The sequence below is a fragment of the Crotalus tigris genome, unplaced genomic scaffold (genome assembly GCF_016545835.1).
Source record: "Crotalus tigris isolate CLP2741 ecotype Arizona unplaced genomic scaffold, ASM1654583v1 scf7180000023903.560294, whole genome shotgun sequence".
NCBI classification, from domain to species: Eukaryota; Metazoa; Chordata; class Lepidosauria; order Squamata; family Viperidae; genus Crotalus; species Crotalus tigris.
In genome coordinates, this window is record NW_024100260.1 from 307,903 (window position 1) to 333,499 (window position 25,597).

General features: G+C 46.1%; 3 protein-coding genes across 6 annotated transcripts in view; all 3 read right to left on the bottom strand.

Moving 5' to 3' along the window:
- The window catches only part of LOC120298469 (zinc finger protein 501-like), a 28,153-nt gene extending 15,823 nt beyond the window's left edge, over positions 1–12,330 (bottom strand). The window contains exons 1-2 of the mRNA XM_039322243.1: positions 11,868–12,330; positions 9,380–9,616 (exon numbers count right to left, since the gene is read on the bottom strand). The gene's annotated coding sequence lies outside the window, so the exon portion shown is untranslated. The remainder of the gene's footprint in view (positions 1–9,379; positions 9,617–11,867) is intronic.
- On the bottom strand, positions 2,921–4,168 carry LOC120298465 (zinc finger protein OZF-like). Its single transcript, XM_039322240.1, has one exon. It carries the CDS (start codon positions 4,166–4,168, stop codon positions 2,921–2,923), a length of 1,248 nt encoding a protein of 415 aa, XP_039178174.1.
- Positions 12,331–14,756: 2,426 nt separating the features above from the next.
- On the bottom strand, positions 14,757–23,662 carry LOC120298471 (zinc finger protein OZF-like). 4 transcript variants are annotated; one of them, XR_005554086.1, is made up of 4 exons: positions 23,336–23,662; positions 21,212–21,462; positions 15,899–15,971; positions 14,757–15,708 (listed from the first exon to the last, which is right to left on the bottom strand). XR_005554086.1 is itself a non-coding variant. In XM_039322249.1 (3 exons), exon 3 carries the CDS (start codon positions 18,950–18,952, stop codon positions 17,708–17,710), a length of 1,245 nt encoding a protein of 414 aa, XP_039178183.1. In that variant the 5' UTR covers positions 18,953–19,035; positions 21,212–21,462; positions 23,336–23,656; the 3' UTR covers positions 16,789–17,707. The 4 variants fall into 4 exon arrangements, 1 of the variants encoding a protein (XP_039178183.1); XR_005554087.1 differs by lacking the exon at positions 15,899–15,971 and having other exon boundaries at positions 23,336–23,658; XR_005554085.1 differs by having other exon boundaries at positions 14,757–15,971; positions 23,336–23,657.
- Positions 23,663–25,597: the final 1,935 nt, after the last annotated feature.

The following is a 25,597-nucleotide window of genomic DNA, read 5'->3' on the forward strand; positions in this document are numbered from 1 at the left end:
CTCTATTCAAGAGAGTCTATTCTATTGGCTTTCAAAAGGCAATAGAATAAAAGGGAGTAGCACAGCTAAGGAAAAGGGGGGGAAAAATGGCGGACTGCGTTGTTTGGCGACACCCGTGAAATGGTCGTTTGACCCCAAATGGGGTCCCGACCCACAGGTTGAAAACCACTGGATTAGGAATTTAATTTGTATTAGTGAATAAGATACTCAGACAATACGTTTTTGTTGAATTTCGCACCTCAAATGAGATCACTGCCTTGCTCATTAAAACGCATGCGACTTGTTAAGCGAACATGAGGTATCTCAGGGTGGGGAAAGCCATGAAGGGTTTAGTCCTGGAACCGGCCCCCAGGGCCTCTCCGACACACTAAGATACTGCATGCTTCCCCCTTTCTTCCTGCCATGCCGGGCTCACATGGAAAAGATCCATCTCCTCTCTGCCGCAGTTCCTGCTGCTGACCGGATCTGAGGCCGGCAAAAGCTTCCACAGCCTCCCCCCCCCCGTGACCTGACTGGGCCTTGAAAACCCCTCTAGAGCCTGGATCGGGCCACGGGGGGGGGGCACAGAAGCATCTTCCGGCCTCAGATCTAAGTGGCAGCGGCCTGGAAAAAGCCCCCAGGGCCCCAATTCAGCTTCGGTTCCGTTCTCTATTGCAGAGAACAGAGGCTTAAAGTACCATGAGATCACGCGAGATCAGTAGCGGGAGAACTCGCCCCACCGATCTTGTGTGATCTTGCGGTTACTTTAGGCCTCCATTCTCTGCAAACGCACCAAAGGCCTGGAACAGCCAAGAAAGCGAAGGATCTCAATCTTCACAGGGTGAGTATTGAAGGCCTGGTGCCTAGGGAGACCTGGGTGGGGGAGGGAATAACCAGGGTGAATGTTGTGATCGCTCACAAGGGCAAACGACTTCCGTGGTGCTGCAACATTCGTAACTTCGGGACTTGCTCGTAAGCACTAGGGGGCGCTCATCACGTAACTTTGAAGGAGCATTAAGCGGATGCTGGTAATTCGGGGATTACCTGTATATGAATAACAATGAAACATCACCATAAAGAATAAGAATATCCTTAAAAGAATTTAAATGTACAGCTAAAACAACTGTGCATACATCAACCTTAATTCGATACGCGCTAGCCTGATATTAACTGAATTTTGGATCATATGAAGCGCAACCTGATATCAATTTATGATTCACATTAATCCAAATATTGGATCATTCGAAGTTGCACTTCTCTCAATCTACGATGTATGCGCTAAGTAACCTGTGGTCCAATAGTGTGATTTATCCCGTGTGTGATATATCGTTATCTCTGCCATTACAAACAAGTGCATCTTCATTCTATACCTCATCCCATTTTCTACAACTATATCTCCAAATCTACTGATCGACAAAGATGCAGAAAAAATTAACAAAAAATACCCAACACCATATCTATGTCCTCTTTCCATTTAGTATAAACGTCCCTCATCCCACACTTAATAATTAAACATTTAACAATTAAATAATATTGAAAGCTATTAAGCTTCATTCTTTTTTTTTTAACAAAATTTTATTAGGTTTATATAGATGAGGAAAAATAGGAACAATACAGGTATGGTAAAGGGGGGGGGGTGGGAGGAAAGGGGAAGGGAATAAGGAATTAGGGTAAAATAAGGATAGGTACAATCACATATTTCAACAAACAAGCTACTGTCCGGATCATAATAATGAGTAAATATCATATTCAACCATTTTTACCAAAGCTTAGACTATAACATATTAAAAACAATTGATCTATTAAGTAAACACTACAAATAAAATCTCAAAAAATCCTAACCATCAAAAGTAACAAATGAAAATCAGTAAATCTTGGAAAAATAATCATATCATCAAAATGTTAGTTACAACTCGATTAAAAATCAGTCATCTATTCTAAAATATTGAATCCTTCAAGTTCTAACATGTCTCTAACCATTGATAAAATTTTTCCCAAGTTCTAAAATAAATTGAATCATCTTTTTCTTTCATTTCTAATGTTAGTCTATCCATTTCTGCGCACTCTAAAATTTTAGTAATTATAATCTGGTCAGATGGTAAATTCTCATTTTTCCAAAATTGGGCAAATACTATCCTTGCAGCTGTTAAAACATGCAATATCAAGTATTAAGCTTCATTCTTAAGGCTGTTCAATGGCCTGAAACATTTTTTAAAAGTCCCACTCCAGAAGATTATGGACTTCCATAGAGTTCCATGAAACCTTGAAAGTTTTATTTTACAATCCTTAAAGAGAATTTCCTGTTCCAATTCAGAGCTGGTGACCCAGATCTCTTGGGGGTCTTTTCCAGATGATGGAGGGCACATTAGAGGGCGAAAGAGACCCTGGGAGAGCTTAAGTGGCATCTGTGACAAGTTATAACTGGAAATCTGTTCACAATTTGCCATCATAAGTCAAGGATTACTCATACTCCACAAAATATTATCCACGCTCCCCAACACTCGCAATGCTTTTCTCTCGCGTAATTATTCAAGTCTTATTATTGTGTCATGTTACTAGTGCTGCTGGTTTGTGAGCAAAGATTCTTACTCTCCAACATTTATACACTTTGGATTGGTTATGTATTCTCGGATGGTATTTAAGGTTACTTGAATAGGAAAAACATTTTCCCCACACCAAACAATTGTAGGATTTCCCTTCTGTCACTGTGTGAAATTTCTGATGTATGGTAAGGTGCGATTTTTGAAAAAAAAAACTATTTCCCTGCATTGTTCACAACTAAAAAGATTTATCTCTGCTATGGACTTTCTGATACACTTTTAGCTGTGATTTAAAATCAAAAGTTTTTTTTGCACTCTGCACACTTATAAAGCCACTCTCCTGCGTGATTTTGGGCGTGAGCGGGAAGTACTGAAGGTTGGGCAAAACATTTTCCACTCTTCTAAACATTTGTTTTTTCTCCAGTGTGGATTTGCTGATGCTTCAAAAGAGTACTTTTTTGAGAAAAACATTTATCGCAGTCCGAGCATTTATGGGGCTTCTCTCCTGTATGGATTCGGCTGTGATTTCTGAGGAGAGTTGCCCAAGCAAATGCTCTCCCACAGTCTAAACATTTGTAATTTTTTTCTCCTGTGTGAACTTTTATATGCTCTCTAAGGGATGATGTGGTACTATAAAATTTTCCACATTCGTTACATTGATATGACTTTTCCCCACTGTGTGTTTTATGATGTATCCAAAGGTATCCCTTTCGAGCAAAAGATTTCCCACATTCTATGCATCTGTATGGCTTCTCTCCTGTGTGGACCCTCTGATGACTTTCAAGGTGGTGTTTTTGGATAAAGCATTTCCCACACTCCCCACATTTGAATGGCTTCTCCCCTGTGTGGATTCTTTCATGAATCTGAACTTCACTTTGTGTAACAAAACTTTTCCCACACTCCCCACATTGATAGGGTAGCTCCCCTTTGTGCCTCTTCTGGTGTCTCCGAAGCCCAGAAGAGTTAACAAATTGTCTCCCACATTCTGGGCATTCATAGGGTTTTTCTCTTTTGTGAATTCTCTGATGTTGCACCAGGCCTGATTTCAAGATAAAACATTTCCCACATTCGAGGCACTTTTCGTTTTTCTCCCCTCTGTGTATTTTCCAATGACTCCGAAGGGACGAACTCTGGGAGAAACATTTTCCACACTCAAAGCATTTGTAAGATTTTATTCCTGCATGAACCTTCTCATGGGCCCAAAGACTTGCCTTCCAAGAAAAGCTCCTCCCACATTCCCAACACTTGTAAGGTTTCTCCCCTGTGTGAATTCTCCCGTGCTCTCTGAGGGTGGCTTTTTCACGGAAAAAATTCCCACATTTCAGACACTGATAAGGTTTCTCTCCAGTGTGGGTTTTCTGATGTGTAAGGAGGTGTGACTTTCGATGAAAGCATAAATCACATTCATCACATTTATAGGGCTTTACTCTGGAGGGGCTTCTGGGATCTTTGGCATCTTTTCCAGAGAAGGATTTCTCACCCTCCAAAGCTTGACTGGATCCGCTTCCCACATGGACCTTCCTGTGGGTCAAAAGGAGGGATCTGCGAGCAAGGGACATCCCACACTCTGAGCAATCATGGGTTCTTTGGTGGTTTTTTGGAGTGCTGCTTGTGTCTGACGGGGGATCCGAGAGTTTCCCAGACTCCATCCTTTCCGGCAGCTACTGCCTTGTGCTGTTTTTCTATGATATGTTGATAGTTGGCTTACGGGTGAATCTTTGGACACTCTTCCTGCTGGTGGAATGCAAAAGAAGATGAGAATAGTATTTCCTCTTAGACTTGAAAGGGACCATGAAGATCTTCCAGTCCCGCCCTCTGAGCAGGACATGGGCACTCAGTACACCCAAGATGGAGCCCTGACATCTCTAGGAAGCAAAACTCTTCTGCTCTTCATCGGCTCTAATCTTGCCTGCTTGTTTCTTGCCCTAAAACAAGGGGAAGAAGGTCTGAAAGCAGAGGTAGTCCTCAACTTATGACCACAATTGGGACTCTAATCTCAGTCATTCAATGAAGCAGCTACTAAGTGAGGTGAGAGACCACTTGGTTCAAGGATCTCAATGCACACTCCTGATTGTGCCCGTTAAGTGATCCTGAGGATTGCTAAGTGGAGAGCAGCCCTGGAAAAGGCTCTGGGGATGCCCCGGGGTGGGGGGAGGTCCTGGGGACCTGCACAGGTCACCTATGAGTTCGGGTCTGCTGAAGGAGAAGGCAAAGATGTAGCCCCCTCTGGAAGCCCGAGCCGCCTCAGCCTGGCCACGCAAAGAAGCCCTGATTGACCGCAGTACTGGGGCTAAAGCTGGCCCTTATGTGGACACGGGGGGACTTCAGCCATTTCAGCCAGCTGCACTGACCCCAGTCCAGCTCCACCACTGCCAGTGAGAAATGTGATATCCAGCCCAAGACCAATGGCCTTTGCAGCCTTGCGCCATTCTCCAAGCTGCATCTTCCATACCTTATCTAAGCAACATCTCCCAAAGGATGAGTTGTGATGAGTTGAGATAAAGAAAACTTTGATCAAGTAAAATTTAGAAATATAAAACACCAGCAATTAAATTTGTGTATAAAGGTTTTGTAAAGATGATTTAGACACATATAAGCTAAAACTTCATTGATGAATGCAATAAAGATGCCTGTGTGTTTTAAAATAGAATATACTCAAATGGATGAGACGTGTATTTTGAATATAAGATGTTGTTATGAGTTGAGAGAAAGAAAATTTTGGTCATGTAAAACTCAAAAGTTAAAATATTAATAGGTTAATTGGAATATTGACTTGTGCATAAAGTTTCTGTAAAGATGATTAAGATATATAAGTTAAAACCTTATTGATAAAAGTAATAAATATGTCTGTGTAGCAGCAAGGGGAAAAAATTATTAATTCTAAATATGAGATAGTAGATATAAAGAGGAAGAGAGAGGAAGTATTAGATGTGGAAATAAGAGAAATTTTGGTTAATAAATTTAAGATTTTAAAGTACCTGAGAATTATCAGAAAATAAGAACAATATTATTGCATTATTAACTTGTTCATGTAGATGGTGAGAACCTGTATAAATAAGATGTGCATTCTGAATATTAGATTTTGGGAGGAATGGTGATAAAGAAATTGGGGTCATTTAAAGTGTGGAAATGATAATTATTAAACGTTAAATTTAATGAAAAATCAAAATTGAGAAAAATTGATTAGGTCATTGATTGTCTAAAGACAGAAAGTTAAAACAACTAAGATATATGTTAACTCAGTGGTTCTCAACCTGTGGGTCGGGACCCCATTTGGGGTCGAACGACCATTTCACGGGGTCACCAAACAACGCAGTCCGCCATTTTTTCTCCCTTTTCCTTAGCTGTGCTACTCCCTTTTATTCTATTGGCTTTTGAAAGCCAAATTGGCTTTCAAAAGCCAATAGGAATTGTCCAGGCTTTCTCTGCCCTGCTGAGCCCGCCAAAAGTCCCATTCTGCAAACGGTGCTGCACCAGTTGAGTACCGTATATTCCGGAGTATAAGACGACTTTCTAAACACTTAAAATCTTCGCAAAAGTGGGGGGGTCGTCTTATACGCCGGAAAAATATTACACAGCAAGTTTTCTCTTCCCCCCCCCCTCACTCAAAAAGAGTCCTAGGGTTATTATTAAATCCAGCCGATCAACTAAAGATATCTCTGAGAGTACGATAGGCATTATCTGGCTGTTGTGACGGTAAGATTTCCTGGAGGTTTAATCCCCATTCTATAATGCTACATTGCAAACCGTCTCCTCTCTTCTTCCCTCCCTTTTGCATCCCAATTCCTTGCCCACCCCTCCAGAACTGCGGATTGGTAGTGGCCATCCCCTGATTAATTCATTCAAAGGAAGTAGAAAGGAATGGCCCATGTAATGGGGAAGGGGGGAAAAGAATTGTAAGGTGTTTTTTTTTATATAATGAAAACAAACCTAAGCATCTGCGTCCATTCGAGGCACTTCTCAGTGCTTCTTCATGCAAGCTTTTCAGCGTTTACCTCTCACTGCCGGTGAGAGTAGCTTGGGGGAGGCGGAGCTTATGGGTCTGGAAGGGGAGGGGTGTCAGCTAAATTCCTCTCGGATTCATGAAGCAGGAATGGAGTGGGAACAGAAAACAGCTACACAATCCTTTTGCCTGTCCACGAGCTTATGCAAGCAGTTTCTCTCCCCCCCCCCCCCGCCTAAATAAACTTGCATGGTGCATTTGTGATGTTATTTATGACAGATCCTGGCTGGTCAATCTGGCTCCCATCTATAAGTACTGTAGTGCACTGAGTTTTAATAACAAATTAAAAGGAAAGCATTTACTCCCCCCCCATTACCTGAAAAGGGGGCAACTTATCACATTTATGGAAATGCAAGTTTTCGAAGGGCGAATGCCTTTCTTACTTAGTTTATTAACTGCTTCCTTTCCTTCTTCCCTAAACATTCTGGCTGTCTCCAATTTCATTCTTGGTAGTGTTGCTTTAAAAAACTGCTGAGAAGTCCTTTTGCAGGCAGGGCAATTTTCATCAAGGTGTGTGTGCGATTGACAAGGCAGAGCCTTTGACAAACAGGCAGGCTTTCTGCTCACTCAGCTTGGAGAGGCTGTGGAGGATTCGCAGGGTGGAAGACTGAAAGGAGGAGATCCCTGCGTGCAGCCTGCTTGCTCCAAGCCAAAGCTTGCTACTGGGGGGAGGGCAATGGAAGGGACCCAGGGAGTCACACACATGCCTACATGTGCACGCACACATCCTGAGCTACTCATTTGGACTTACAGGTGGCCAATGAGAACTCAGAAACTGTGCTCCCTTTCCCCCTCCCTCATGGAATTAGCTTGTCCATTTTTTCCCTAGGGCCTATACAGGAGTAGGCAACCTTGGCTCTTTTATGACTCATGGACTTCAACTCCCAGAATTCCTGAGCCAGCATAGCTGGCTCAGGAATTCTGGAAGTTGAAGTCCATGAGTCATAAAAGAGCCAAGGTTGCCTACCCCTGGCCTATAAGATGACAGGAAGGGTTGGGCAGGCAGGGAGAGCTGACCCACCCAATCCAAGCAGGCTTTGTATACAACAACCAGCCAAGGTTCATCGCTTGCTGTGATTGGCTGGTTGTTGTATACTGGGTACATACAGTACAGCACCAGTATCTGTACCAGTTCATACAGTACAGCACCAATACATACAGTACAGTATACAAATGTCCAATAGTCAAGACCCCATCATGGCTCCACCAGCAAGAAGAAAGAAATATGAAGCCAGTTTCAAACTTAAAGTTGTAAACTTTGCCATGGAACATAATAACTGCGCTGCTGCAAGACAATATGGAGTTTTTCTGCTAAGTACCTTTATGTCATAAGCATTTGAATTAAAATTACCATATTGAAATTAAATCTGATGTTTTTTAATTTTTATTTGGTGTGCGTTGAAAGAGGGGTAGTCTTATACGGCGAGTATAGCCCAAACTCTATATTTTAACTGGAAAAGTTGGGGGTCGTCTTATACGCCCAGTCGTCTTATACGCCAGAATATACGGTAGTCCTCGACTTACGACCGGTTGGGGGTCACGGCATTAAAAAAGCTGAGAACCACTGTGTTAACTAAAATTGATAACTGTATTAGTTAAAATATGAGACAGTAGATATTAAGGGAGAAAGAGAGGAAATGGGGATTATAACAGCTTGAGATCTGTACTAATGATATCTATGTGTAATAGAATTATTTACCCAGTCGCCACATTTGCTTTCAAATATTCAAATGTAATATTAGAAAAATCAATAAAAATTTACCAAAAAAAAAAAAAAAAAACCCAACAGCATCTCCCAAAGGATTTCTAAGTTTCTCCAGCATCCCCTCAGATTGAACGTGGCCTCAGCTGGGGCTCTGTGGCCTCCCCTCTGCCGCCTGAGACAAACCTATGCTTCTTCAGCAGAAAGTGCCACACCTGCCATTAGCAAGAAGACAAGGGAACGGAGCAGCTACTGGTTTCCCAGGTAAAAGTTTCCCTATGGGGCCACACCTGGCTTATTCCACAACCCTTGGATTGGCACAAGACACAGGACTGTCTGAATTGAGGTCATTCCTTCGCATTTCCTACCTGGATGGGAGAAAGGCCAACTGAATCCCTGGATCACACTAGGCTGATTGTCTGTTACAACAACAACAATAATAATACAATTGGAACGGACCTTGGAGGTCTTCTAGTCTAACCCCCTGCTCAGGCAGGAAACCCTATACCATTTCGGACAAATGGCTGTCCAGTTTCTTCTTAAAAACTTCCAGGGTTGGAGCATTCACCGCTTCTGGAGGCAGGTTGTTCCACTGATTAATTGTTCTAACTGTCAGGAAGTTTCTCCTTAGCTCTAGGTTGCTTCTCTTCTTGATTAGTTTCCATCCGTTGCTTCTTGTCCTGCCTTCAGGCGCTTTGGAGAATAGCTTGACTCCCTCTTCTTTGGGGCAGCCCCTGAGATACTGCTATCGTGTCCCCCCTCGTCCTTCTTTTCATTAAACTAGACATATCCAATTCCAGCAACTGTTCCTTATATGCTTTAGCCTCCAGTCCCCTGATCATCTTTGTTGCTCTTCTCTGTACTCTTTCTAGAGTCTCAGCACAATCAGGTCCAACCAAAACACTGTGTGTGTTTGTGTGTCTCTGTTGTGTGTGTTTGTGTATTGGAAAGAGGACTTCAGTCAGAGCACCTGAAAAGAGACTCAACCCCAGAAGATCAGACAGGAAAGGAGGAAGGGGAACATGGCTCAGATTTGGCATTTCATCCTTCTCCAGGCGGAACAGCCAAGCCACTCGTAAAAGGACCTTGGCTGATCAGAGAAAATAAAACTACAGAGAGCTTCCCCAAAGTGAAATGAAAGATATGTTTACTCACCTTTAAAGTGGCAGCTAAGAGGTCTCTGGGTCACTCGTTACTGTTTTGAATCAAGGCCAGGTATGATCCTCACTGCTGACGGGTCTGATCGAGTCTGACCGATTGGTCCTTTGTGCAAGAAGCTGCTTCTCCAACCAGGCCTCAATTTCCAAATTCTCTTGAATGGAGTTGGCGGGTTCCGATCCAAGAACGCACCTTGTCCTCTGTGGAGCTCACGGCCACATCTTCACTGGTCTCCTGTAAAGAGAAATGAAAAATGCTCAGATGCAGAGAGTAATGCTGAACATAATCTGTAAATGACCGATTATTTCTTCACAATACAAAATAATGGAGACAGAATCATGATTCAAGAAGATCTTAATGAGCCAAAATGAAAGCAACCAGCAAGATGAAGTCCAGTGGGGACCAATGCAGAGTTAATAGGAAAACTCAGTGGAAAATGAGAGAGATCAGATGGGGCAGAGCATGTGTGAAAAGGGCTGCTCTTTCTTATGCTTTTTGGAAGATGCAAGGCCACAAAGATTCCAGGTCTCTGGAGCTGCCTCGGATAGGCATTTTGAAAAATATTTAAAATTATGTAAGGCAGCCTTCTAGCCATCAGCTTGTTCTATTACCTGCTTTACAAGACCAGCCTCAAAACATCCTGAAAACTTTGTATGCTTTGTAAAACGTCCACCAACAAGGGGCTGCCTCATCCCAGCCCCCTCAGGGCAAAAAAAAAAAAAAAAGGGGGGGGGGAATGCTTTTTAGGAATTCCACACAGTTTTTTAAAGCAAAAGCAAGGTAACCATTCCCTTAAAAACAAAGGGTTTCCTTCCTGGCCTTTTAAACTGAGCACAAAAAAGAGGATCTCACGTGGGCTAAGACAGTGGTTCTTAACCTTTTTGAACAAATCGTCCCCTTGAGCCAATGAGGAAGTTGTCATCGCCCCCCTCCCCCAACATAACCTCTCAATCACAACATAGGAAATAATTCTTCAATTTATGCAAACACTTGTTTTGTTTTCTTTAGAATTGTCATCAGGACATATCGATGCAAATAATTTATTTCCAGTCTTTTTCCCATATCTCAACTGTGTGAAAAGTTTTGGTGCCACCCATCACTTTATTTCCAAACTTCGTGATACATGTATTTCATTATTATCTTATTTATTCAAGATACTTAAATGTAATGACCACTGAAAACAAAATTCAATTGCAAAAAAGTGAAATGCCGGAAAAGAAAAACAGTAACATTTAATGATTGAATTACAAGTGAAATTTAAGACGCAAAAAGAAATATAAAAAGGGTAGAGGCTGCTGCGCAACGCGCATGAAGATAAACAATGCGTATTCATATATATACACGGCATTCTGTACTGAAGCTAGCTGGAGGAACATTTGAAAACACAATTCAATCCACTAATAAAGAGCGATCTGATATTTTTGTAGGACAGATATACAGCCATTCAATGTATGAAAAAGTCTCAAACGTGTCCCCAAAACTTCTCGCTCCATCGCCCCCATATTGCCCTCTTTTTGTTCCATCGCCCCCCTGAAAAACAAAATCGCCCCCATCGCCCAGGTTAAGAACCACTGGGCTAAGACAACATGAGCTGAATTCAGTTAATTTAAACTTGTTTTCTTTCCCCCAAACCCCCATTGCAATGAGATCAGTTGCGTTAATACCACATTGCAAATCTCAATAAATGTTTTAAAGCGCTGCTTACTCCATTTTTTCAACCGCAATTGAGGGATATGTGTGCAGTAGATTATTAATCAGAAATTTCTAATGAATCTAATGAAGGTTGATAGAAGAAGCCACCTGAAAGTCATAAAGTCAGGCAAGTAAACCATGCACAAATGTGAAAAGCAGAAGGCACCAGCTAACTGAAATTGCAAGCAGAGGAAATATCAAAATAACGATCGGAGCCGAGCTGCGCTAACAGAAAAATAGATGGTGAAAGATTGGATATGGACAATGGGGCTTCCTGCAACGTGGGAGGGGCAGTGGTTTTAGGAGGTCCGGATAAATTATCGGATAATTAGGGAAGGGGCGTTGAGTGTGATAGGGGAGGGGGGAATCTGTGGATATAAAAAGGTGTCAAACAGCTCTTTAAGGTGTGGCTGGACTCCTGTGTGTGTTTCAGTCAACCAAGCCGTTGCAAAGGCTTTAGTTTGAATAAAACTTGGTTGCTGGAATTCCAAGTGAGTTTGTTTGTTTGGGGATCCTGAGCCTCGTTCCAAACACATGCTCAGAGACGTCTTGCTCTGACCGACCACACAGAGACCTTCTGGAGCAATTTCCCCAAAAGCTCCCTCCTAGAACCACCCAGAACCCCACGGGGAGCCTCGGCTGGGCGAGGAGGGGGCAGATCCAGCCCGGGGAGGGAGGGATCCCCCTTTGCCCCCCCCGGAGGGAAGGGAGGGATCCGCTCCCTGCAGGCGACGCCAGAGCCGAATCTCCCCAAGGAAAACCCGGCAAGCCGAAGGGGCGGATCCGCAGCTACCTTTCTCCTGGCGGGGGGGGGAAGCTCTTCTGGCGGGAGGGGCGCCCCAAAGGCCGGAGGGGGAGCAGCCCGACCTCCCCGAAGTAAGACCCAGGAGCCTCTCCCGAGGGATCCAGCGCCGATCCTCCCAGGGGGAAGACAGACAGGCAGAAGGAAGCGGAGATAACAGCGAGTGGGAGGGTGGAGGCGAGGGCGGGGCTTCTGCTCTCCTCCCGGGCTCCGCCCCCGCCTCGCAGCCCCGCCCCTTGGCCACCTCCTCTCCTCCCTCCCTCCCCCCACCGTCTGCCTTCCCAGCAGGGGACTCCCTGTTCCTCGCCTCCGGGGTTCCTCTGCCCATGCGAAGAGTGCCCTGCGGTGCCCGGGCGGAGCTGCTTCCTGCTCCAGCATCTGGGTGGAAACTGAAGCTCCGCGATGGGCGCGAAAGAGTGGCGGAGGGAAGGGCGAGGATTGCGGCGCTTCCTGCAGGATGGAGAAGAGGGCGGGGAGGGGACGCGAACCCGGGGAAGAGCTGCTCCAAGAGGAGCGGGGGGAGGCGGGGGCGGTTCCAGACCATCCGCGGCTGAGACAGGAGGGAAAGAGAAGCCGGGCAGAGTCCTCCGTGCAGCCGAGGGTGGGGAAGCGCCTGGGGCAGGAACGGGAAGAAGCCCCGGGCGGATCCCGAAGATCCTAGAAGTGCAGCTGCGCAGGTGCCGAAGTGGGAACAGACGGAGGGAGCGCCCCAGCTAATCGCTGGAGGCAGAGGTAGGCAACCTTGGCTCTTCGATGACTCGTGGACTTCAACTCCCAGAATTCCTGAGCCAGCACAGCTGGCTCAGGAATTCTGGGAGTTGAAGCCCACGAGTCATCAAAGAGCCAAGGTTGCCTACCTCTGCCCTGGAGGGAGGAAATAGGAAAAAGCCGAGGGCCACAGGAACCAGTGCCCTTGGAGGAGGACTCTCCTTCAGCTGGCCCAGAGTCCCCCAGAGGACCTGTGGACGGGGAGGGGAGCAGATTCCCCCAGGGCCCCCACCCGCCCTCCCTCTGGTCCCATTTGCCTTCCTTCTGCCCAGAACCGGACAGAGGCTCCTGCTTGCCTCCCTAGGGCAAAAACACTCGAGCCACTAACTTCCTCTAACTGGGGGGGGGGACACCCAATGTTTACAAAGGGTTAAAAACGGTTTGTAGGGCCCTGAGGAGACCCCTTCTTCTTCCCTAGCCCCCCCATGACACTTAATTCGGATTTTGGCCCCTGAAGTACATTTGAACTTTTAAATATATATTAAGCATATCTGAACTCTTGCAAAGCCCCACCCATTATCAAATGTAACCTTTAGATGCCTTCAGAGCAGCTCACCTGTCTGGGGGCTGCAGAGCTGCTGGATTACAACTCCCATCAAGTCCAGCCGGCAAGACGTTATGGGTGTAGAAACCCAGCCTAACTCACGTCTGGAGGATTCCATTGAGTGAATGCTAGCAAGCCTCCTTACGGCAAGACAATCCCTGGACCCACAACCCAAGAATCACAACGCTAAGCTGCTGTGTGTAGAATGTAATTTTATTTACTCCGCAGTCCAAAATATTTCTTTCTGAGATACAAAAACGATTAGGAGCATTTAAAGCAGCACCCGGGTTTAAGGAAGAACCGGAAGGCAAAGCAGGAGTTAAGCAGCTCAGTCCAATGAGAGCTAGAGACCCCCTCTGGCCATCTTGCCCCAGCTACTGTCCTCCAGATGTTTGGGACTTCGACTGCCTCAACATCTGCAGAACACCAGATTGGGAAAGGCCCTTCTGGGGCATAACCGGCCACGTTCAGTAGAAAAGAATTGGGTGGGGCAAGGGGGTCTTGATAGAAACCAGTTTTTTTTTTTTTTAATCTTGGTAACTTTTAAGATGTGTGGACTGAAAGCCCCAGAATTCCCCAGGAGCATGCTGGGAATTGAAGTCCACGCATCTTAAAATTTGCCAAAGTTGAAAATCTCTGACAGAATCAGATACGTTGGCTTTCTGATGAATTGTTTGGGAACTGCTCCTTAAGCTGGAAAGCAGCTCCTTTTTCATGGCTGTTTCCACCACACAGGGCCTTCTTGGTGGTGACCTCCCACTTCTGGAACCTTCCAAAAAAAAAGAGGTGTGAATTGCCACTGCCCTGAGGGTTTTTCAGGATACAGATGGAATTTATGTATATATTACATAGATACACACTTGGAATATTATTATTAGTATTATTATATATTTAGATAAATTGGCCTTTATGAGATGCAGCCCCTTCCGTCCAATATTTTATCCTCACAGGCACAAAAAGCACAATTAAGGCTAAGCGATCGTGATGGCCAAGATGAAGCAGCTGCACTCTACATTATAAATATCTCTTTAAGATAAACAACTCATCTTTGGGCCCCACATGTCCCTGCAGTGTTTGGATTAAAGTACAAGTAGTCCTCAGCTCACGTCCATTTGTTCAGCCACCGTTCAGAATCCGGACGGTGCTGGAAAAAAAAAATACGTGTGGCAGATCCCAGAAGTTGTGTGAAACTCTTCCAACATTCAGAATATAGGTAGTGCCCAGATCTCATTTTCCATGAATTCTCTCCATTGAGATCTACTTTGACTGGAGAGGATTCAGTCTGGTGTGAATTCTCCACAATTTGAGTGCCTGTAAGGCAGTGGGTCTCAACCTGTGGGTCGGGACCCCATTTGGGGTCGAACGACCATTTCACGGGGGTCGCCAAACAACGCAGTCCGCCATTTTTTCCCCCCTTTTCCTTAGCTGTGCTACTCCCTTTTATTCTATTGGCTTTTGAAAGCCAATAGAATAGACTCTTGAATAGAGTCTAATTTTATTGGCTTTCAAAAGCCAATAGGAATTGTCCAGGCTGTCTCTGCCCTGCTGATCCCGCCAAAAGTCCCATTCTGCAAACGGTGCTGCACCAGTTGAGCAGTCCTTGACTTACGACCGGTTGAGTAGTCCTCGACTTACGACCGGTTGGGGGGGGATCACGGCATTAAAAAGGTTGAGAACCACTGCTGTAAGGTCTCTGTCCTGTGTGAATTCTCCGATGAGCCTGAAGACTTGATCTTCAGAAAAGCTGTTGTTTATTTCGGGCCCCTTTTTATTTCTGAAATAAAACAAAAATAAGCTTTTGTGCTTGTTTGTATTTATTCATTTGATTTTACGCACTTCTGTTTGCATGACCCTGAGGCCCAAGAGGGCAGTCGGGCTGCCTCTAGTCATCACCCATTTAGTACTGCCCAAAGAAGTGTTGTGTATAGTTACGGGGATTGTGGGTATATGTTTGCCTCTCTTCTGTCATGTTCTCGTACACTAAATAAAAATATTTATTAATGATTTGGAAGATTTTCTGATTGTGAAAAACATTTCCCACAGAATAAATATATGTACGATTTTACTTGCTTTCAAGTGGTCATTCCCGCCTAGTTCACAACTGAGGGGCTTTTCTCCAGTCTGAATTCTCGGGTGCATATTAATTTTGATTTCTAAGAAACATTTGTCTCACTGTACAAGGTTTCTCTCCTAAGTATTTTTGTTTGTAATTACCAGGTACGTGTTTGCCACATTCTATGCACTGATTTTTTATAATTTTTTAATATATACATGGAGACACGGCGAGTGTGAAGCTAGAGGTGAGGGTAGAGCTTTTGGTCTCCAAACAGTCTGGGGTCCCCCTCCGCGGCCGAGACAGGGTGGAAAGAGAAACGGGGCAGTCTTCCATGCAGCCGAGGTTGGGGGGGCACCAGGGGAAGAGTCAGGAAGAAGCCCTGAGTGGATCCCTTCTGGATCCTGAAGATCCTGGAAGTGCAGCTGGGCAGTTGCTTCAGAGAGAGTAGATTCCCCACTGAATCCCTGGAGGGAAGAAATAGGAAAGACCAGGAGCAACAGGAACATCCCCATCCCATGGGAGGAGGGATCTTCTTCCGCTGGGTGTTTGTGGATCCTGACTGAGGACGGAGATGGACGGGCTGGCCTAGGGTCTCTTCCCAGGGGAGGCCTCCATGGAGGGGAGGATGCAGAAAAGTCCCAAAACGCCTTTTACCTGTCCCCATTGCTTTTCCTGACCTATAGATCTCCCACCTTGGTGTCTGGGAGGGGGTCTCCTCCACCTCCACCTAAAAGCAAGGATGGGCATTGTCAAATTTAAGAAACCATAATTTCCAAGTTTCTTTCCTTCGTTTAACACAGTGGTTCTCAACCTTTTTAATGCCGCGACCCCCAATCGGTCGTAAGTCGAGGACTACTCAACCGGTCGTAAGTCGAGGACTGCTCAACTGGTGCAGCACTGTTTGCAGAATGGGACTTTTGGCGGACTCAGCAGGGCAGAGACAGCCTGGACAATTCCTATTGGCTTTGGAAAGCCAATAGAATTAGACTCTATTCAAGAGAGTCTATTCTATTGGCTTTCAAAAGCCAATAGAATAAAAGGGAGTAGCACAGCTAAGGAAAAGGGGGGGAAAATGGCAGACTGCGTTGTTTGGCGACCCCCGTGAAATGGTCGTTCGACTCCAAATGGGGTCCCGACCCACAGGTTGAGAACCACTGGTTTAACATGTCCTTCCCCTCTTCTACACACAACTCAGCCAGTATTTCACCTTCCTTCTGGAATTCCTTTTTGTTTCAGTTCCATAAAAAGCTCTGCACAAAACATTTTACCCATTTCGCTTACAAATCAAATATAACTGCAAAATATTTCAGTCACAATTTGCTTAAGGGTGGAGAACGAGAGGCAGGGAGGGTCTGCTAAGTCCAAAGAGGCTGGGAGCTGCCATGATGCCTTGGGCCTTTGCTGCCCCAGAATCAAAAGGCGACTTTAAACTATGATTCCCTTTCCACCCAGGAAGTAGCTAACTTTCCCTTAACATTATTCACCGTTGTGGTGAACAATGTGGGAAAAGTGCACTCCGAACAAATTAACAAGGGGCTATAGGATAGTATAAATGATTTTATTAAGGCTGCACAATGGACTGAAATGATTTTGTGGTAAAGCGTGAAAACAGTATCCTCGCTTGAATGTTATTTAAATAAGGTTCTGGAGGGAGAAAATATCCTCCAGATGCCACTTAAGCTTCAGGGTATTTTTTGCCCCCTTATCTACCCTCTCGTATTCCCAATGGAACATACGGTTCCATACAGTTCCCAGAGAAAGAAAAAACATCCATGAGACCTTAAAAGTTTTCCTTTAGAATCCTGAAAGAGGATTTCCTGTCCCATTTAAGAATTGGCGACCCGGATCCCTTGGGGCCTCTTCCATTGAGAATACGAGAGGGTGGAAGTTTACACTTAGGACTGCAGTGACTTAATGATCACAAAAATGTTGTAAAAGCATAGCCAATCATATGGGTGCCTTGACGGACGACTATATAAAGCTACAACCACAAATCTGTTCCTGATTCCACCATAAGTCGAGGACTAGGAGCACTGTGCAAAACATAATCTACCCTCCCCAACACTTGTAACTCTTTTCTCTTGTGTAATGTCTCTGGTAAGTTACTAATGTTGCTGCTTTGTTAGCCAAACCCTTCTCACACTCCCAAGGCTTAATGCCCTTTTGCTTTATTGTGTACTCTCCGATTGTATTTAAGACACTGTGACTTGGAAAAATATTTTCCCCACACCAAACAATTGTAGGGTTTCCCTTCTGTCACTTTGTGGTACATTTGATAAAAAATGTTTCCCACGTTGTTCACGACAGAAGAGATTCATCTCTGCTATGGATTTCCTGATATATTTTTAGCTTAGATTTACAATTAAAAAGTTTCTCACTCTCTGCACATTTGTAAGGCCACCCTCCTGTGTGATTTCTGGTGTGCTTGCGAAGTGATGAAGACTGGGAAAAACATTTCACACACTACAGTGTGGGTTCTCCAGTGTGGGTTCGCTGATGTCTCACAAGATTATTTTTTTGAGAAAAATATTTATTGCACTCCGAGCATTTATGGGGCTTCTCTCCTGTATGGATTCGGCTGTGAGTTCTAAGGGAAGATGAATGAGCAAACGTTTTCCCACAGTGTAAACATTTGTAGTTTTTCTCCCCCGTGTGAATTTTCACATGACTCCAAAGGGCTGATGTGGTACAATAAAATTTTCCACATTCATTGCATTGATAGGGCTTCTCTCCTGTGTGGGTTTTATGATGATTCCAAAGTACATCCTTATAAGCAAAAGATTTTCCACACTCTGGGCATTTGTATGGCTTCTCTCCTGTGTGGAGCCTCTGGTGCGTTGCAAGGTGGTGTTTTTGGGTAAAGCATTTCCCACACTCCCCACATTTGAATGGTTTCTCCCCTGTGTGGGTTCTCTCATGAACCTGAAACGCTGTTTGAGTAACAAAACCTTTCCCACACTCCCCACATTTATACGGTTTCTCCTCTTTGTGACTCTTCTGGTGTCTCTGAAGTTCAGAAGAATACATAAATCGTTTCTCACATTCTGGGCATTTATGGGGTCTCTCTCCCGTGTGACGTCTCTGATGTTGCACCAGGTGTGATTTCAAGGCAAAACATTTCCCACATTCAGGGCACTTTTCATTTTTCTCCCCTCTGTGTGTTTTCAAATGCTTCCGAAGAGTTGAATTGTTGGTGAAACATTTTCCACACTCAAAGCATTTGTAAGATTTTATTCCCGTATGAATCTTCTCATGGTGCCAAAGATCTGACTTCCGAGGAAAGCTCTTCCCACATTGCCAACACTCGTAAAGTTTCTCCCCTGTGTGAATTCTCTCATGGTCTCTCAGATAGGCTTTTTCACGGAAAGATTTCCCACATTCCAGACATTGATAAGGTTTCTCTCTAGTGTGGATTTTCTGATGTCTAAGAAGGTTTGATTTTTGACCAAAGCATAAATCACATTCCTCATATTTATGGGGTTTTAATCTGGGGGGGCTTCTGAGATCTTTGGCACCTTTTCCAAAAAAGGATTTCTCACCCTCCAATCCTTGACTGGATCCGCTTCCCACATGGACCTTCCAGTGGGTCAAAAGGAGGGACCAGCAAACAAAGCCTTTCCCACATTTTGAGCATTCGTGGGTTCCCTGGTGGTTTTTCAGAGTGTTGCTTGTGTCTGACGGGGGATTCAAGAGCTTCCCACTCTCCATGCTTTTTGGTGACTGCTGCCTTGTGCCAATTTTCTATTATCTGTTGATAGTTGGCTTGCAGGTAAATCACAATCTTTTATCCCCTGTTAGAAGGAGAGAGAAGTGAAGAGTAATATCTCCTTTTGGGATATGTAGAGAATCACAAAATCTTGGCCTTGGAAGGGACCTTGAAAGTCTTCAGCCCAATGAAGGTTGTTCAGTACACCTGGCCTCTACATCTCTAGGAGAGATGTCCTCATTTTATGACCAGTTAGGACTGGAATTTCAGTCAGTCAGTGAAGCAGCAATCACATGACCACTTGGATCCACAACTATAATCCCAGACTCCTGGTTGCAATCATGAAGTGACCTTGAGGGTTCTTAAATGGAGGGAGGCTCAGGCAACTGTTGTTGGGGGCGTCACAGAATGGGGGAGGTCATAGAGACCAGGCACAGGCCACCCATGAGTGGGGGGTAGGTGATGAAGTGGAATGCAAAGCTGCAGCCACTCCTGGAAGCTTGAGCTGCTCCAGCCCAGCCATGCAAAGCAGCATTAATTGACAACAATGCTGAGACTGGGCCTTAACTGGAGGCCTGGGGCCTTCAGGAGTGTCATCCATCTGCCACTGACCCCAGGCCTGGACTTCAGCCCAGTGTCACTGCTACCATTGAGAAATGAGGCCTTAATCCCCAGACTGGAGGCCTCTGCAGCCTTGCGCCATTCTCCAAGCCGCCTGTTCCATACTGTTGCTAAGCAACGTGTCCCAAAGCATCTAACCTTCTTCAGGGCCCCTTCAACTTCCACATTTCCTGTGCCAGGACTCACAGGGTCTCCCCTGCCCACCTCAGGCAACCCCACATTCCTTAACTGGGACTTTGTCTGCTTGTGAAGTAGCTTAACATCCATCACCATGAGGGCAGGATTGCAGTCACTGAGCAAAGCGGTCATGTGACACCTCATTTAATGACCGCTTCTCTCAAAGACTTCCAGTCAAAACTGTGGTCATAATATGAGGCATCCCCAAAATTAAGGCATCGCATAAGCAAGGGAGGAGGGAAGAGAGTTTGGGCTAGTGTAAGCAATCCATTTCTGATCCCCTTTTCTTGCTTTTTCCGATTGTTGCACTACTGAGCTCCATCCCGTCATGATGTCTTAATCCTCACTTTGTGACGCATTTTATACAAAGTACGACGAAAAGGGGAAAAAAAGGATCCAGGAAATTCTAGACCAATCAGCCTGACATCAATACCTGGGAATATCCTAGAAAAGATTGTTCTGTCCCAGCCTACGTGCGTCCTTGTTACTGCACAAAGAGAACCCCTCTTTTAACAGTAGACTGGAAAATAAACTCTTTTTATTTGAGTTACAGACCTGATAATTGTCCCAGAAAAACAAAAGCAACAGAACACTTTCCCAACGGAGCACGAGTCAAACAGGAAGTAACTCACAGACAAAATAAACAGACCATGATCTCTTGACTCTGATGTTCTTTGCAAATGGTTGCCTCCAGTAACCAGCCCTACCCACACATTCCCTTTTTGTTAGCCTTTGCTTCTCACTACTTTCTACTCTTCCCCTGGAGTCGCCCCGTTGTCTCCCTCTGTCCTACTTCTGTGACCTGCCTACGTCTATGAGCATCTCTGTGGTCTTCCAGCTGTGCTTCCTCTGAGTCTGTCTCAGCTTCCCAGCTTGATCACAAGTGGATCCTTATCAGTCTGTAAGTCCTACAGCTCATCAGAGCCTCCCTCTAACTCTGATGGCTTTCCAGCCCCCCCCCCCCTCCACTGATTCCCCAGACTCAACTATTGGGATCACAGGCTGGCACAGAATCACAACAAAGATAATCAAACAAGGAATCTGCAAAAGTCTAGAAACAAAGCTATTACTAGAAGCCAACATGGGTTTGTCAAAAGCAGATCACGCTACTAGACAAACCTTATTGTATTCTTTGAAAAAGTTACTAAAATAGTGGAACAGTTAAATTCCATCGACATAATATCCTTGGATTTCAGTAAGGCAAGTGACAAAGCAGACCACAACAGCACATTTCTTGATAAGATAGAAAAATGTGGTATATACAGCATCACCACCCAATGGATTCATAACTGGCTGACCAACCACAGTGAACACGTAGTCCTGAATGGAACTACATTAAGCCTTCATCCAGCAACTTGGGAGTGAAACACAATTTCTCTGCATTGCTGTTTTGTCAAATAAAGATTTAAAAAATATAATGTTTATTCTCCAAACCAAGATTTAACCAAGATTTGTTTACTCACCTTGAAAGTTATAGCTAAGAGGTTTCTGCTACACTTGTTACCCCTCTGACTCAAGGCTAGGAACGACCCTCATTGCTGACTGGTTTGGTTTTTCCTTAATCCATTCGTCCTTTGTGCAGGAAGCTGCTTCTCCAACTGGGCCACCATTTCCAAATTCTCTAGAATGGAGTCCTGGCCAAAAGTTGGTGGGTCCCGATCCAAGAACGCCTCTTCTCCTCTGTGGAGCTCATGACCATATCCTCATTGGTCTCCTGTAAAGAGAAATGAGAAAGGCTCAGATGCTGACAGTAATCTGAATATAATCTGCAAATGACTTGGAAAAGGGAGGAGAATATGGAATTATTTGTTGAAGATATAAAATGGAGACAGAATCGTGATTCAAGAAGATCTTGATGAGCCAAAATGGAAGAAACCAGCAAGATGAAGTCAAACAGGGACCAATGCAGAGTTTTGAGTAGGAAAACTTAATGTAATATGAGAGAGATCAGATGGGGCAGAGCATGTGTGGAAAGGTCTGTTCTTTCCTGCTCTTTATGGAGGCTGCAAGAGCCACAAAAATTCCAGGTAGGCATTTCGAAAATATTTACAATTAGGAAAAGCAGACTTTTGGCCATCGGCTTGTTTTATTACCTGCTCACAAGGCCAGCCTCAAAACTTCCTTGGTGCTCTGAAAAATATCCACCAAGAAGGGGCTGCCACATCACCGCCTCTTCTAGGCAAAGCAAGGAAAATATAAAGTTTAGAAATTCTGCCTAGCTTTTTAAAGTGGAAGCAAAGTAAACATTACCATCAAAATAAAGGACTTTATTTTTAGCTTTTTACATTGAGCTCAAAGAAAGAGGAACTGTTGGGGGTTAAGAAAACATGAACTGCATTCAGTTAATTTCAACGTTTTCTTTTCCCTAAAGCCTCCCCTCCCCATCGCAATGAGGTCAGTCTGTGTTAATACTGTGGGAAGAATCCAGAGAAAGAAAGATTTTGGGAATATTAAAAAGGGAATTTTTTTTAATATTTCCCCAAAGCAGTGGTTCTCAACCTGTGGGTCGGGACGCCATTTGGGGTCGAACGACCATTTCACGGGGTTGCCAAACAATGCAGTCCGCCATTTTTTCCCCCCTTTTCCTTAGCTGTGCTACTCCCTTTTATTCTATTGGCTTTTGAAAGCCAATAGAATAGACTCTCTTGAATAGAGTCTAATCCTATTGGCTTTCAAAAGCCAGTAGGAATTGTCCAGGCTGTCTCTGCCCTGCTGAGCCCGCCAAAAGTCCCATTCTGCAAATGGTGCTGCACCAGTTGAGTAGTTCTCGACTTACGACCGGTTGAGTAGTCCTCGACTTACGACCGGTTGGGGGGTCACAGCATTAAAAAGGTTGAGAACCACTGCCCCAAAGGATGTTAAAGGCAGAAACCACCACCCACCCCACCCAGTCTCTCTGCCCCAAACAGAAACCAGGTCTGGGATTAGAAAGACAGATCCCTAAAATCAAGAATCCCTCACACCAAAAAATCCAACAGTCATCAGCCATAGGGAAGCAGGATATGACCTTTGGGACATAATAGGATTAACCCACCACCATCAGAATACCGGAAAGGCAAACTCAGACTCAGTTCAAAGTTCATACCACAGGAACAACTCCAAACAAAAGCTCGAGAAGGTATAAAAACCCACCACTCCTTACTACATGAAGTCAGTTTTTCCTAGAGCCAGCTTTCTGTCTGGCTCTCCTCTTCAATAAACTACAACCTTCTTTCTACAGCAGTCTCCATGTTTATTTATTCCTAGCTTGGACTGCACCCTGATGGAGATTTTTCTTTCAATAATACCTCATCACAAACTCCATTTTCTGCAACTGCACGTGCGGGATATGCATGTTCGGAGATCTCGTCCTCTGACCGACCACAGAGAGACCTTCTGGAGTAACTTCTCCAAAACCTTTTTCCCCGGATCCACCCAGAGCCCCGCGGGGAACCCTGGCCGGGCGAGGAGGGGGCAGATCCAGCCCGGGGAGGGATCCCCCTTTGGCCCCCTGGAGGGAAGGGAGGGATCCGCTCCCTGCAGGCGACGCCAGAGCCGAATCTCCCCAAGGAAAACCCGGCAAGCCGAAGAGGCGGATCCGCAGCTACCTTTCTCCTGGCGGGGGGGGGGAGAAGCTCTCCTGGCGGGAGGGGCGCCCCAAAGGCCGGAGGGGGAGCAGCCAGACCTCCCCGAAGTAAGACCCAGAAGCCTCTCCCGAGGGATCCGGCGCCGATCCTCCCAGGGCGAAGCGGAACAAGCAGAGTGAAGCGGGGGTCCAGCAAGTGGGAAGGTAGAGAGGGGGCGCGGCTTCTGCTTTCCTCCTGGGCTCCGCCTCCGCTTTGCAGCCCCGCCCCTTAGCGGCCTCAGCTCCTCCTTCCCTCCCTTCCCCTCTCCGCCTTCCCAGCCGGGTCTCCCTGTTTCTCCGCTGGGCATCAGCCTCCGGAGTTCCTCTGCCCATGCGAAGAGTGCCCTGCTGTGCCCAGGCGGGGCTGCCTCCTGCTCCAACATCTGGGTGGAAACTGAAGCTCCGCGATGGCTTTTGGGGGGGGGGGGAGGCAGGAGGGACAGGAACCCCCCCCCGTCCCTTCGAGGAGGGCTCCTCTCCGGCTGGGTCTTTGCGGAGCCCGACAGAGGACGGAAAGGGAGGGACCGATCTCTTCCCCGGGGGAGGCTCCGTGGCCGTGTGTGTGTGTGTGTGTGTGTGTGTGATGCAAAAGCCGAGTTCCAAAATGCCTTTACCCGCCCCCCTCCATCCCCCCTCTATTTTTCCCAGCCTATGGATCCCCTCAATATTGCTTTCCGGTCTTCTCATAACTCAGCCAGAATTTCACATTCCTTCTGGAATTCCTTCCCGTTCCAGTCTCACGAAAGCATTTCATGCGGCGAGGGCGGGGCTTCTGCTCTCCTGTTCGGCTCCGCCTCCGCTTTGCAGCCCCGCCCATCGGCCTCCTCTTCTCCTCCCCCTTCCCTGCTTCCCAGCCGGGGCTTCAATTCCTCTGCCCATGCGAAGAGTGCCCTGCTGTGCCCGGGACTGAGCTGCTTCCTAATGCAGCATCTGGGCGGAAACTGAAGCGCCGCGATGGCCGCCAAGGAGTCGCGGAGGGAATGGCGAGGATCGCGGCGTTCCCTACAGGCTGGGAAAGAGGGTGGGGAGGGGATGTGGATCCCGAGGAAGGGCAGGCGTCCGGGATCCCTTCCGCGGCTGAAACGGGGCGGAAACAGAAGCGGGACAATGTCTTCCGTGCAGCCGGGGTTGGGGGGGGGAGCGCAAGGGGGAGGGCCGGGAAGGAGTCCCGAGCGGATCCCTTCTGGATCCCGAGGATCCTGGAAGTACAGCTGCGCAGGGGCCGAGGTGGGAACAGACGGGGGGGGGGCGCCCCAGTGAATCCCTGGAGGGAGGAAGTGGGAAAGAGCCGGGGGCAACAGGAACCAATGCCCTTGGGGGAAGGGGTCTCCTTCAGTTGGCCCAGAGTCCCCCAGAGGACCCGTGGACGGGGGGGGGGGGAGCAGATTCCCCCAGGACCCCCCCCCGGCCCCATTTGCCTTTTGCCTCCCTTCTGCCCAGAACTAGAGAGAGGCTCCTGCTTGCCTCCCTCACTTCCTCTAATTTGGGGGCACCCAGTTTTTACACAGAGGCGTAGAAACGGTTTGTAGGGCCCTGAGGAGACCCCTTCTTCTTCCCTAGTCCCCCCATGACACTTAATTTGGATTTTGGCCCCTGAAGTACAATTGAACTTTTAAATATATATATATTAAGCATATAATTCACAAGCCCCACCCATTATCAAATGTAACCTTTAGATGCCTTCAGAGCAGCTCACCTGTCTGGGGGCTGCAGAGCTGCTGGATCACAACCCCCATCAAGTCCAGCCGGCAAGACGTTATGGGAGTAGAAACCCAGCCTAACTCACGTCTGGAGGATTCCATTGAGTGAATGCTAGCAAGCCTCCTTGTGGCAAGACAATCCCTGGACCCACAACCCAAGAATCACAACGCTAAGCTGCTGTGTGTAGAATGTAATTGTATTTACTCTGCAGTCCGAAATATTTCTCTTTCTGAGATACAAAAACAATTAGCAGCATTTAGAGCAGCACCCGGGTTTAAAGAAGAACCAGAAGGCAAAGCAGGAGAAGCAGCTCAGTCCCCTCTGGCCACCTTGCCCCAGCTGCTGTCCTCCAGATGTTTGGGCCTTCGACTCCCTCAACATCTGCAGAACACCAGATTGGGAAAGGCCCTTCTGGGATATAACTGGCCACATTCAGTTGAAAAGAATTGGGTGGGGGAGGTGGGGCAAGGGGGGGTCTCTTCATAGAAACCAGTGTTTGTTTTTTTTAATCCTGGTAACTTTTAAGATGTGTGGACTAAAATCC

Bases quoted from the DNA above. Each gene is read 5' to 3' on its own strand.
- LOC120298465 (XM_039322240.1), bottom strand. From the start codon at position 4,168: ATGGAGTCTGGGAAACTCTCGGATCCCCCGTCAGACACAAGCAGCACT.
- LOC120298471 (XM_039322249.1), bottom strand. From the start codon at position 18,952: ATGGAGAGTGGGAAGCTCTTGAATCCCCCGTCAGACACAAGCAACACT.